Source organism: Pinus tabuliformis, chromosome 2_1 (genome assembly GCF_031772625.1).
Source record: "Pinus tabuliformis cultivar Carrire ecotype Pingquan chromosome 2_1, CPIR1, whole genome shotgun sequence".
NCBI classification, from domain to species: domain Eukaryota; kingdom Viridiplantae; phylum Streptophyta; class Pinopsida; order Pinales; family Pinaceae; genus Pinus; species Pinus tabuliformis.
In genome coordinates, this window is record NC_142299.1 from 669970114 (window position 1) to 669982908 (window position 12795).

Sequence of the window (12795 nt, forward strand, 5' to 3'; positions counted from 1 at the left end):
CCTTTCAAACAAAATTTATGGAAGAGAAACCCAGTTCTGCTACCTTTGATCAAAAGGAGGTAAGAAAGTTATTTGATGCTAGCATTATAGCACCTCTCAGATTTTCTAATTGGTTATCTAACTTGGTACCGATAAGAAAAAAGACAAGAGAAATTGTATTGTGTGTGGGTTTTAGAAACTAAAGTAGGGTGTCACTCAAGGACAACTATCCATTGCTAAAAATGGATCGCATTATAATGGGTGTAAGGAGAATGTCACTGTCGTATGGTTTTTCAGGGTATAACCAAATTTTCATTCACCAGAAGACGACCAAGATAAGTCTGTATTCACTACACCATTGGGGGCCTTCAAATATGCAAAGCTGCCATTTGGTTTGATTAACGCGGGAGCGACATTTTAGCGAGCTATGGATATAGATTTCACTGAGGACAAGAAATTTTTTTTAGTAATATATCTTGATGATATCACTGTCTATTTACAGTCAGATGAGGACCATTTGCACTACTTGAGGGATGTTCTTGAAAAGTGCAGAACATTAAATCCCAAAAAATCTTTATTTGGGCTGGAGGAAGGTAAGTTATTAGGTCATATAATTTCGAAATATGGCATCAAGATTGATCCAAGTAGAATTTCATCCATTTAGAAAATGCATATTCTCATAAGTAAGAAGGAGATTTAGTCTTTTATTGGCAGGATAAATTTTTTAAGGAGGTTTTTTCCCAAATTTGGAAAAATTTAAGGAAAGTTATAGACATGTTAAAGAAGGGTAGCGAAGTGAAATGGAACGAAGAAAGAAAAAACTATTTTGATGAAGTTAAATATGCATTGTCTCGTGCTCCTACACTTGTCAGTCCAGATTAAACACGTGAGTTTATCATCTTTTTTTTGGCTTTAGAGCATAGAATTGTTGTTGTTTTAATGCAAAAAATTTAGCAAGGAGTGGAACAACCAATTTCATTTTTGGGCAGAACTCTCATATATGCTACTCTTAAATATGATATTATGGAAAAACAGGCCTTTGCTCTCGTGAAATATTTGAAGGATTTTTGTGTTTATGTTCTACATCCACATATTGTTGCTTATGTACCAAGTGTTGTAGTCAAAGATATTCCAATTTAGAATGATCCGGATGGGAGGAGGGGTAAGTGGAATGCCTCCATACTTGAGTATGATATCGAAATAAAACCCACAAGGCTAATTAAAAGACAAATATTAGCTAGGATGATGGTAGAATCAAATCTGCAGTCACTTCAAATTAATTTCTTGGTTGTCCTGAAGTGAAGGCCCTAAGATCCCAGCATTCTACTACCATATATAAGTCATTCAGTTGAGTAGGTTTAGTCAGTCAATATTCATTTTTCAGTCTGTTAATCATACTTTCAGTTTATCAATTAACTCTATTACCCAATGAATAGGATACTAGTCTGCGTTTTTGTTCTTGGCACCTCGGTAGAAGGTTGCCATCCCCAATGGAGCCAATGTTAGGGTTTGGGTTTGCAAAATCACAGCTTAAGATATCATTTTTAAAGAGACGGAACCAAGAGCTTAGAGAGACAACCTTACAAGTAGATCAGCCAAAGGAGGAAGCAAAGGAACCCCCCAATCCTACTACATAGGATAACTAGAAGTCCTGTAACTAGGGCATCAAAAATTCAACAAGGGTGGGTGCAACAAATGAAGAAAATAGCCTAGTGACCTGATAGACTAGATTTTGATCAATGGAAGGATTATCACAGGTATCTGGAAGAGCTTTAGGATTGTCAAGACAGTGAAAACTACAAGAAATTTGTTAACTGGTTACGTGTGGATTGTAATGAAGAATTGATTGATGCCTTCAAAACAGTGGACAGATGCAACACATAAAAGGTTGGATAGTATTGTGAATTGTTTCAGAGATATTTGTGCAGTGCGATATTTCTTAATTATTCCTCACATCCCACTTTCGAAAATAGAGTTTAGCATAAATATATTACATTAGTTTAGTAAACTTAGAGGTCTAGTTAGCAAATTTTAGCAGACTGTTGAGCAGTCTTTTCTCAAAAGACAATCCATTCACAAGCTGCAACCCTCATGTGATGGATATGCATCTAACATTAACAAATAAGAATTCCTCTTGAGAACCATGGATACAAATATTGTTGATGAAGAACATGGAGGAAACTACAAAGAGAAAGAGGGTCCTAGTCTTGAATAATCATGATCTAGAAGACACAATTAGAGGAATCAAAGAGGATAGAAGAAGTGGTGAAAAGTCGGTTGAAAGAAATTGAAGAAAATTTTGAGAATCTAAAAGCATACATTATTTCACTAAAAAAGAATCTAGAGACTAAAAATTCTCAGGTGAATCAAAAGTTTTAATTTTTGGAAGAGTACTAAAATCTTAAATGATATTCTCAATTTCCAAAGATCACATTTTATCAAGGCGGGTTTTGGATACATCGAAATAATAATATCTCCAAGGGAGAGGTAAGCACAAAGCCATCAGAAAAGGAGATTGAAGAAGCAAGAAAAATCTATGAAAATATTCTCAAAGACATTATCAACAATGAAAGAAAAATTGGAAAAGTTGAGAACCAAAAGAGACCTAATTTTTCTCATAATAAAAAAAAATGACACTTTTTAAAGAGTTTTTCTTCCAAAGGCCTTTCACCATTCATTTGCAAAAACTTTTCCTTGGTGTAATATTGTTGGTCAACGTTATAAGTATAATAAATATGGGTCATATAATCTTTGAGAATTTAGTAAAAGTATGAAAAACACAAGTAATAAGAGATATTCAAAAGATATGAAACCCTATCAACTCTATTTGCAAGTCATGTCATCCCAGGAAAAAGGCCACAATTAGCTTTAGAAAAAGGTGTACCCACCAACATAGAATATATAAGACCAAGTAGGTATTTTAATATATATATATGTATATTACATTCAAACATTTTATCACACAAATTAAAATGGTTTTTTATTATTACTATTATTATTATTATTATAATATTTTTAAGTATATATAAATATTAATTCCCATTAAAATATTTGATTTATAACTCAGATTGAATATTTTTATATACAACATTAAAATGTTTTATTTTAACAAATTTTCTTTTCTATATATAGATATATGAGATATCGATAATAAATTCAGATCCGACATTACTGAACATGGAAGATGGCAGAACAACAATCGCTCGCAGAGAGACAGATGAAACATAGAAATATGTTTATTGCTTGCGGAGATGAGACACAAAATTTTTTCCATGGCAAAGAATATAATATTAAGAAAATGCTTTGAACAATGCTAGATCAAGCCAAACAAGAGCTTTTTGGGAAACACATTAAACACGACCATCTAATGACTATAAGTTTTGACGAAACAAATAAAGGATTGTATGCATAGTTAAAAGATATTCTTAGATTAAAGATACACACCCAATAATAATATAAATGATAATACCAATTTTCATTTTTAAAGAAAATGAATAGCCGAAATTTTATATTTAAAATTATTAAATTAAAAAGGGAAAAAAATTATAGAGTATGTATAAAAATCATTACAAATTTGAATATATTTATATAATATCACTAAACATTTTATAGTTTGTATATTAGGAATGAGTAAGATTCATCAAAATTTTTAAACTTTAAGAAAACTAAATTTCCCTTGTTTCTACCTCATATACAAGTATATACTTGATTGGTGTTGTAACTCTCTCTATATGTATTTTAAGTGGTCCAGGTAAGGAAGGGATTTGAACCTAAACACAATACATCATTTTCAGGACAGTTATGGGCATGACATTCAAAGAACTAGTTAATGATGAAATGCATTGTAATATGATTTTAAATTATTTATTTTTGCTCTGGTAACAAAAGAAATAAAAAAGTAAAGAAGCATTTTCAATTGAAGAAGCACTGGTTGAAAATGCAAAGCAATTAAATGTTAAATCTATTGCTAAACAATGCAATTCATAAGCTTTCAAAAACTAACATAATATTTCACAACATATACATAAATGGAAAAAGATATATTATTTAAAAAAGAACAAATTTCCACTCCATATATTATTTAAAAAAGAACAAATTTCCACTCCATCTAATTTTCATATCCAGATATGTGAAATGAAGCTTATAGAAGGAAAACTTATGGACGCAAAGACGCTCTAAAAGCCGTGAATCTTTATGTCATCCTTCTTTACCAAGCCGGTCTGTAGTCATAGCAGAAAAAAGCTTGTCGAATATCATTCAATGCATATCTCAGCTATCCAACCGCAACCAATAAGCAAAGAAAGGTGGAAAGAGGCATGAATAGTGCAGTGCAATTTACAAGCTCTAAAAAAACACTAGAAAACCCTACTTAGGTACATATATTTGCAGGGAAAGAAAAAAAATTGTATCATCTGAATATCCCGGTTAGTATAATACAATTCATAAACTCTAATTAATCTAATATAACATCCCACGCAGCATATACATACTGTCATCTTTAAAAAAAAATCATCCCACGCAGCATATACATACTGTCATCTTTAAAAAACAAATTCATTCCTGCTTGGAGAAGAATAAATCATATCACTGTCAAAGTTGACAAAGTAGAATTTACAAACTCTAAATTATATAAAATAACATCCCACAGAATATATACATACTGCCATCCTAGTAAACAAAGAGTTTATTTCCATACCCAAATATCTCAAAATGAACTGTATATATGTAATGATCTCTGTATGTAATTTTTAGAAGGAAAACTTATGGACGCAAAGACGCTCTAAAAGCCATGAATCTTGATGTCATCCTTCTTTACCAAGCCGGTCTGTAGTCATAGCAGAAAAAAACTTGTCAAATATCATTCAATGCATACATTGGCAACTTCCAATAAGAAAAGAAAGGAGGAAAGAGGCATGAAAACTTACTTTGATTAAGAAGTTGGAGACGTTTTTGCGTTGGTCACCCTGAAGCTGAATCACCTTTCCCAGCTCTTTGTCCTGCACAACGTTTCCGTTGCAGCAGAACTCCTTCTTCACGTCCTTCAGAATCCTATTGTAATTGTAATCCTTATGCAGCCCCTGAACTGTCGTCACACATTTCCTGCCGTTACGTTGCTGAATGCGTATATGGATATACTCATCCTTGCACGTTCTTTTTCCTGCTCCCCTCTCCTCTTCTACACCAAATTCCGAATCCTTGAATGGATCTGAATTTAATGTACAACTCAATCAATCCACCCACAAATAAACGCACCCGTTAGACTCTAGTATATAACATCCATTAGCTTTAAGTCAATCAGAAACATGAAAAAAAGCATAAAATCGTGGCATAAAATGAGTGGGTAAAAGCAAGAATTCATACCAAAGGGACCAATGGGTACGTTCGTCTCTAAATCCGACATGACCGACCGTTTACAGTTGAAGATGGCAGAACAACAATCGCTCGCGGAGAGACAGATGAAACAGAGAAATACGTCCAAGTTCTGAGCAACCAAGAAAAACAAAGCGCAATTAAAGTGATTTCGTTGAGATCTAATTGCCTCATTACTTATTAATAATGATTGTAATAGCGTTCCCATTGAGTCGCTAAGGTCGGTTCCACCCCAAAAACGGTGGGTCTGACGGAGTAAAACAGAAAAACGTGTTGGCACGTATGGAAAGTGTGGCTTTCCATGGAAGGGCGTTTTGTATTTTTTTGGGTTTTATTTCGTAAAAATGGATTTAATATTGGGAAATCTTTTTAATCACAAAGTTATTAAAATGCTGAAAAAGTAAAAAAAAAAAAAACAAATATTGAGATTTGGATTATAAAAGTATTATTGAAAATGCAAAAAAATGCATTGTTACAAATTGATTAAGGAAATTATTTGTAATTAATTATTTTTCTATTCCTTACGTCTACATTTATATATAGTTATTATGATAATTTATTAACATTGAGGTGTTTTATTTATCAACATTGATGTGTTTTAGTTATGACTAGTTTAACGAATAATTTAGAAATAATATGCATGTAATTAGTTTTCTTTTTAATTAAAATCGTTGAGTCAATTATTAAGAATACAAGCACACTATGAATTATTAGTGAGAATTAGCTTTGCTTTGCAACACCAAAGCTTTGTGTTAGAATTTCAATTTGCAAATGTTTTCTTACTTTTTTCCTTTTATTTAATGAAGAAGTTGGTAGTTGATGCAATAGCCCCCCACACTTATGGGGTTGGGTGGTGGTTGAAGAGTTGTTACCTATGGGTAGTATTGGCTAGTATCCTTCTCAAATTTCAAGAGTTGACCAATGAGTGGTGTGCGGGAATGGGAAAAACCATGGGGATTAATCATTCATTCGTTAAAAGATATAGAGGGAGTAGGGGGAACACAACATTTCCTAGAGAAGTGAATTCACAATTAGAGACACTATTATTGAGTGGAATATCCATGGTGGCATTATGAGTGATTAGAACTTGATTTGGTTACGCAATTGTATGTAGAAAAGTGGCATTCATAAGCTCGGCTATTGCTAGTGTGTTCTACCTTACAAGGATTGATATTTGCTTATTAATTTACTATAAAGGAGCTATGGAACCTAGCTGAGTTGAGGGGGTCATGATTTGATGTGTGCTAGGAAAGCATGAGAAGCAAGGTGCAGAAATCAATAATGAATTACAGAGTAGTGAACAAAGATCCCCATTTTCTTTGCAAGCTAATTGTTGGCACACAAATGACAACAGGGTTGAGACTCTGGGTTCGAGCACAAGGGGCCAACAAGGCTTCGTAGTAGTCTAGTACAACACCGACATTTTCACCTTACCCGAGAAGGGGAAGGAGTCTCACCCGAGGTGTGCCACAACCAAAGTTAGATGAGGGTTGGAATTTGATACCAAGGGAATCATATCTACCAGAAGAGAGCAAAGGATGGTAGCTTAACATGCAAACTAACCAGATTGCAACAATTTATTCATGCTATACCAAAATACTACCCAAACAGATGCATTTATAAATTTTTTGAATAGCCAACATAATACACAAGGACATAACATAACTCCAAAATAGTCTTCTTCATTAGCATAACATAACACGATACATAGGCTCGTGGCCTAATCCTCAACAGTGGAAATCACTAATTTATTGTAATGTGTCCACATGAATTCAGACCGGGGGCCAAAGATTGCAGAGTTTCTCTTTGGTCTTAGCCAGCTCATCCTCCGTGTGCTAGACGCGGACTTCCAAAGTGGTGACTTTTGCTTGGAACTGCTTCCGCTGCTCCTCATCCTTAGAGTTCTTAATGTGAGTGAGGAGATGATTAATTTGTTGGCAAAGTGGGTAGACTGGTTGATTCTTCTCTGCTAGGCTGCTGGATCAGTCATGAACCTATTGGAGTAAGGTGTACCCATCATTCAAAACCTCGAGGATGGAGGCCTTAAGAGAGGCTATAGGGGTGATTTTCTGCTCAATCTCATCATCATACACTGTGGAAGGGTCTGGCAGTGCATTTCTCGCAACATCAAGGTTTTCCTTGAGCTCTCGGTTAGACAAGATCAGGCCATTACACGCAGTCTTGATGTGGTTGTAACATTCGACCATGGTGCAGGGGGGGAATCTTTGGGATCCTCGATTACCACATCAGAAATGCAAGGCCATAGTGCCTAAACTTGCGAAGTGATCCGATTGCCCTATTCCTGAAGTTGTTGATTGTCATGGCGGAGTGGTCCCATTCAACTGTGAGGGAAACAATTTGTTGTTGTTGCTACTCATGGTTGGCAACAAGGTCATTGTGTATCTGTGCAGCCCTATGTGTGGCTTGCTGTATAAAGTTGAACAACTGGGCTGATGACCAACTTTGGAGATCATTTTGATGCATGTTGGATGGATTAGGGAATCAACTTTGCAGGGGTTGCCCACTAGCGACGAACTTGTCAGAATGTCCATGGGGCAATGTCGCCTTTTGTGATGGATTTGCAAATTGGGGCGTTGACGGTATGGAAACAGGATTTGGTACAATGAGGGGGCTTAAACAAAATGGGAGCACGGAGGGCTTGACAGTGGTAACAAGCGACTATGGAATGATGGGCCTTGTGTTCAGCAGTGGGCTCGACTCGAGTAACAATGACATCATGGAGGAAATAACAATTTCTCCACTAGGGACTGTCGTGGCGGACTTAAATAACTGAATAAAATTCCATATCCTCTATGCCCAACAGTGTCCTAGAGGGAATTGTATCTGATAGGATTGCAGAGGTGGATGCAGTGTGTGGGGGTGGGTCACACGAGTTCGACAAAACTATGGATGTGGAACGTCGAACTTCTTCTATGATGGGTGAGGTTGTGGCGGACTCGAGTCCCTCAATGGTGAGGTTGACGATTTTCATTACAGGGTTCAATTTTTGCTTCTTGGCTCCGGTTGGAGGCTTGGTGCTTTTTGTTTTATGGGGTTTGGGGATGGTAGGCTTAGACTTTGAATGAGGCCCTATAGATTGTATTGTAACAATGAGAGGGCTGGTAACGAGAGGGTTCTGTGGTATAAAATTTGTGACTCAACTGTGTTGGGAACCAAACTTAGTCAAATGACAATATTCGTGATGGTCTCCTTGAGTAAGCTCATTTGCTTCTTCATTTGTGTGAAGTCCGGTTGCAACTCGTGTTCAACGATCTCCTTCCTGGTCTTCACAACTATTTCACCTAGTAGCGGCAGTGATACCATCCTGTCAAAGAAGTATAGGCACTTCCCTTTTCTAATTTCCGCTGTGACCCCTGGCAACAACCCAACCTCTGCATGAAAAGCTTTAGCTAATAGCACAATTTTATGATCCCGCATCTTAAAGGTGTGGGTGAACACAGTGCAACCTTACAAAGGTGTTCCCATGAGTAGCCCCAAACCAAATTGTTGCCAAATATTTTTCCAACAATGACCTGTGGATCCTTTCGGTATCTATAATCACCTCAAGCAACTTTACTTACCAATAGCCAAATGAAGCCTCATTTATTTATTTGATGCTCAAGCCTCCCAAAGTCCTCCATGGCACATATTGGAGAGCCAAGGGCTAGTCCTCTGAATTTGGTGCTAAGTCCCTGCCCTCTCATGGGCACCACTTCCACATTGCCAAAGCAACTACCATATAGTCATAGATGAAGTTGGTGCTCCACCTATAGACGTCTTCATAGGTTTAAAACAACTCATTGAGGCAAAAATCACCCCATTTTAGTTAGCCATCCTCTGTGCAATGCTCCGCGACTGAAATCGTGTCTAAGGTGCACTCATTCTTTGAGAAATGGCGCATCAACTTTCATGCAATGATGTAGAAAGAAGAATTAATTTTATCCTTGTTGATCAAGTCGATCGGCACTCCCTTCCCCCTCTCTTGGTATTATACTTGGCATAGTAGTCAGCATCCCCTTCTTTCTTCACTCTTTTTAATTTTTTCTGAAACAGAGTTGAAACTACATCTCATGTTGTTGATAGACATGTAAGTCTCTAAATGTCAACCGTGTGAATTGGGTACTCCTTGTCAAGCCAGAGCAACCCACAGTGCATCCTGCTGATCAACAACTTAGTGCATTGCATTACTGCAAGAATTGTGCCAAACAGAAGAAAAATCCCTAGATGTAATAGTGTGGACCACCGAATCCTTGTGTAGTCATTCTTGACCTTGATCGTTGATGTCCTATCTTCCTTTGTGATTGATTCTATATATACTTTGTTCTTTAGGGCCAAAAATTAAAATGAGTCCGACAAATCATTATCAATGATTGTGGCTTTATCATATTTTCTGTAGAGCGACTCTGAAATTGAAATTATTGTGTCCAACCCAACCTCAAGAATAAAGAGAATTGCCTTTGTCATGCTGGAATGCCACTAATAGACTGAAATCACTGGTGGTCGATAACAAATCCTTGAATTACATCACTGTGTTGTGTGGTGGTTGAAGAGATGTTATTGATGGGTACTATCAGCTAGTATCTTTCTCAAATTTCAAGAGTTGACCTATGAGTGGTGTGCAAGAATGTGAAAAATCATGGGGATTAATCATTCATTATTTCAACCATATAGAGGGAGTAGGGGGAACACATGATTGCCTAGAGAATTGAATTTACAATTAGAGACACTATTACTAAGTGGAATATCGATGGTGGCATTATGAGTGATTAAAACTTGATTTGGTTACCCAATTATATGTAGAAAAGTGGCATTCATGAGTTCGGTTATTGTTGGTGTGTTCTAGCTTACAATGATTGATATTTTCTTATTAATTTACTACAAAGGATCTTTGGAACCTAACTGAGTTGAATGGGTCATGATTTGATGTGTGATAGGAAAGCATGAGAAGCAAGGTGAGTAAATTAATAATGAATTACAGAGTAATGAACAAATATCCTCATTTTCTCTGCAAGCTAACTGAGAGGCATTTGGAGACTATGGAGGCCCTAGGTTTAGTATGGAAAAGGAGTTCTCTATCTATCTTATGTATGTGAAGGAGAATTTCCCTCACTTAGATAAATTCCCTTTGTGGTTTCATCTCTTGGCTAGGGTTAACGAACTATAGAAATATTGAAATTTAGCAGAGCCTATGGTTGGCTAGAAAAAACTCATTCCTATAGGTTTTAACTGTGTACAATTAATCATTACAAATAGATTCTTAATAAAAATAGAAAAGGTACAATGACAAACACATAAATTTACACAAATATTTTATCCTAGAAACCCAAACCTCAGAAAACAAACAAGATTTTGTTCTCTATATCTACTATATAGTATTACAATATAATATACATCTTGTGGCATATGAATTCTAATTCCAACCATACTTCTACATATGAAACTAAAAAGCCATGGGAAAAAGCACCATACACCAAAAAATTTATTTTAGCAAAACTGTCGGCATATGGTATTTTCTATTGACATACATTATTCAATCATGGAACTTTGGGTTCTTGGAAAAATTTATTGTAGAAGTGTTATCAATCATGAGAGGAGTTGAATGCACTATTCTCCTGCAAATATTCTAGAATTTTCCCGAGCCACACAACTTCCTTTGTTGCTTCAATCGTTGCCACATGTTAGTGTCGGTATCTTCATCCATCCGTCAGAGATCAAATTCTCTTGTTGCATTGCATATTACGTGTCTCGCTCAGTCAACTACATTCCATTAGGAGCATGGATCATCTAATGATATTGGCTTGTTTTACATTTTCCCTCATGTCCTTTACCTGTTGGCTCAATTCCATTCATCAAGATCATTTGCAGTCACTTTTTGTCTTTAAATTTGCAAGAGTCATTTCTAGGGCTTCAGTTTCATTAGGTCTAGGGTTTCATCAAAAAGGTCTTCAAAATGTCCAATAATAGTCAGCAGGCGCATGAGGATGTTGAATAAAGTTTCAGTACCAATAAAATTCACAATCTCATGCTTAGACATGTATTTTTCCTCAAAACCCTGTTTTGAGGAAAAACAGAGTATTTTAGGTTTTTGTTGTATAAATTAATGTAATTTCAGTTCTCTTATATGTAAATCACTTCAGTGGCAACCCTGGTCACCTTGCTAAGCTTCAGCAGCTCCATCCCCTACAAGGCAAAGAAAAATCAAGTCATTTAGTTCATCAAAGGCACAAATAAAGTAAATTGCCCAAAAAAACAAAGTTGAAAAAGTAAGTCACAATGCAAACATTATAAAAGTGGGTTTTATGAATGAAAAATCAAAAGCTCTTGTATATAAGTTATCTTTACAATTCAAAAAGCTCATTGGCACTCAAAGAAGAAAGATTGAGCAAAGTGAAGGTCGTGTTGGAGAAAGGAAGCAAAATCGCAGCAAAGAGTTCTAGTTTTGGAGGCGCGGCGCATTGAGTGAGAGGCGCAGCACATACAAGTGGTGCGGTGCATTGGGCCGCCCTCCAGAGTGTTAAATTTATACTGGTGCGTCGCATACAAGAGGTGCGACACATAGAGCTGCCAAGCCCAATTTCATCATAAACTCCCTTGAATTGCCAAAATTGCTCAAACCTTCTAGTGTGCAAGTAAGTCAAGCCCTTTTCCTTGCTAGTGAAAGAGTTTTTCTTAAAAATCTATGGTGGTTGTGTGAAAAAACTCAAACCCTACTTCCTTGCAATTTCTCAAAAAATGATTGCCTAGGGTTTGCATTTGTCATTTTGCTGCCAAGTTCACTCCACCACTCCCTCACTTTTGATTCCTCCATTTGTTTCCCAATTTCATCCACTCATTCCCTAACTTCCATATTCCTAAAATAAAAAATCATTCACCCCTATCCCCAAATCTAATTTTCCCAAATCCTAATTCCAAAATCCCTAAACCCTAATTGTTGTCCCTAAGCTTACACACTATTCCCTAAACCCCCTATTTCCCAAAAAAACTTGTCATAATATTCCCAAAACCCCTCATACCCTCTCCCTTCACAGTCCCTCATACATTCTTACCCTTGGTGGCAGAAAACTAAAATCACCATAAATCTCTTCATACTCATCAAGGAAACTCACACATTAGCAAGCATGGAATCTGATCCTTCATATGACTGAGATGAAGAGACACATGATGACTCTCCTACAGAAATGCATGCACCAAGGAGACCTCTCAAGGGTGGCAAACATATATGAGAGGAGCCTACTTCACTTGCCGAGCTGCAGGCCTACCCTCTTGCTATCAAATGCTTCTAACACCAATCCTGTTATTAGTTCTATGAGATGGTTGCTAGAGTCCAGTATCATCATGAGTTAGCCCGGTTATTTGTGCTTCATCTACATAATGGACAAGCCACTCTAGCTGGTGTGGCATTCACCTTGACACCGAAGTCTATTTCTCTAGCAATCGACATTCCTA

At 36.4% G+C, this 12795-nt stretch overlaps 1 protein-coding gene across 1 annotated transcript; it reads right to left on the minus strand.

Annotated features, from left to right (window-relative positions):
• Positions 1–4759: 4759 nt before the first annotated feature.
• LOC149202376 (protein translation factor SUI1 homolog 2-like) lies at positions 4760–7785 on the minus strand. Its single transcript, XM_089399961.1, has 4 exons — positions 7745–7785; positions 5341–5399; positions 4905–5185; positions 4760–4804 (listed from the first exon to the last, which is right to left on the minus strand). Exons 2-4 carry the CDS (start codon positions 5378–5380, stop codon positions 4760–4762), a joined length of 366 nt encoding a protein of 121 aa, XP_089256087.1. The 5' UTR covers positions 5381–5399; positions 7745–7785.
• Positions 7786–12795: the final 5010 nt, after the last annotated feature.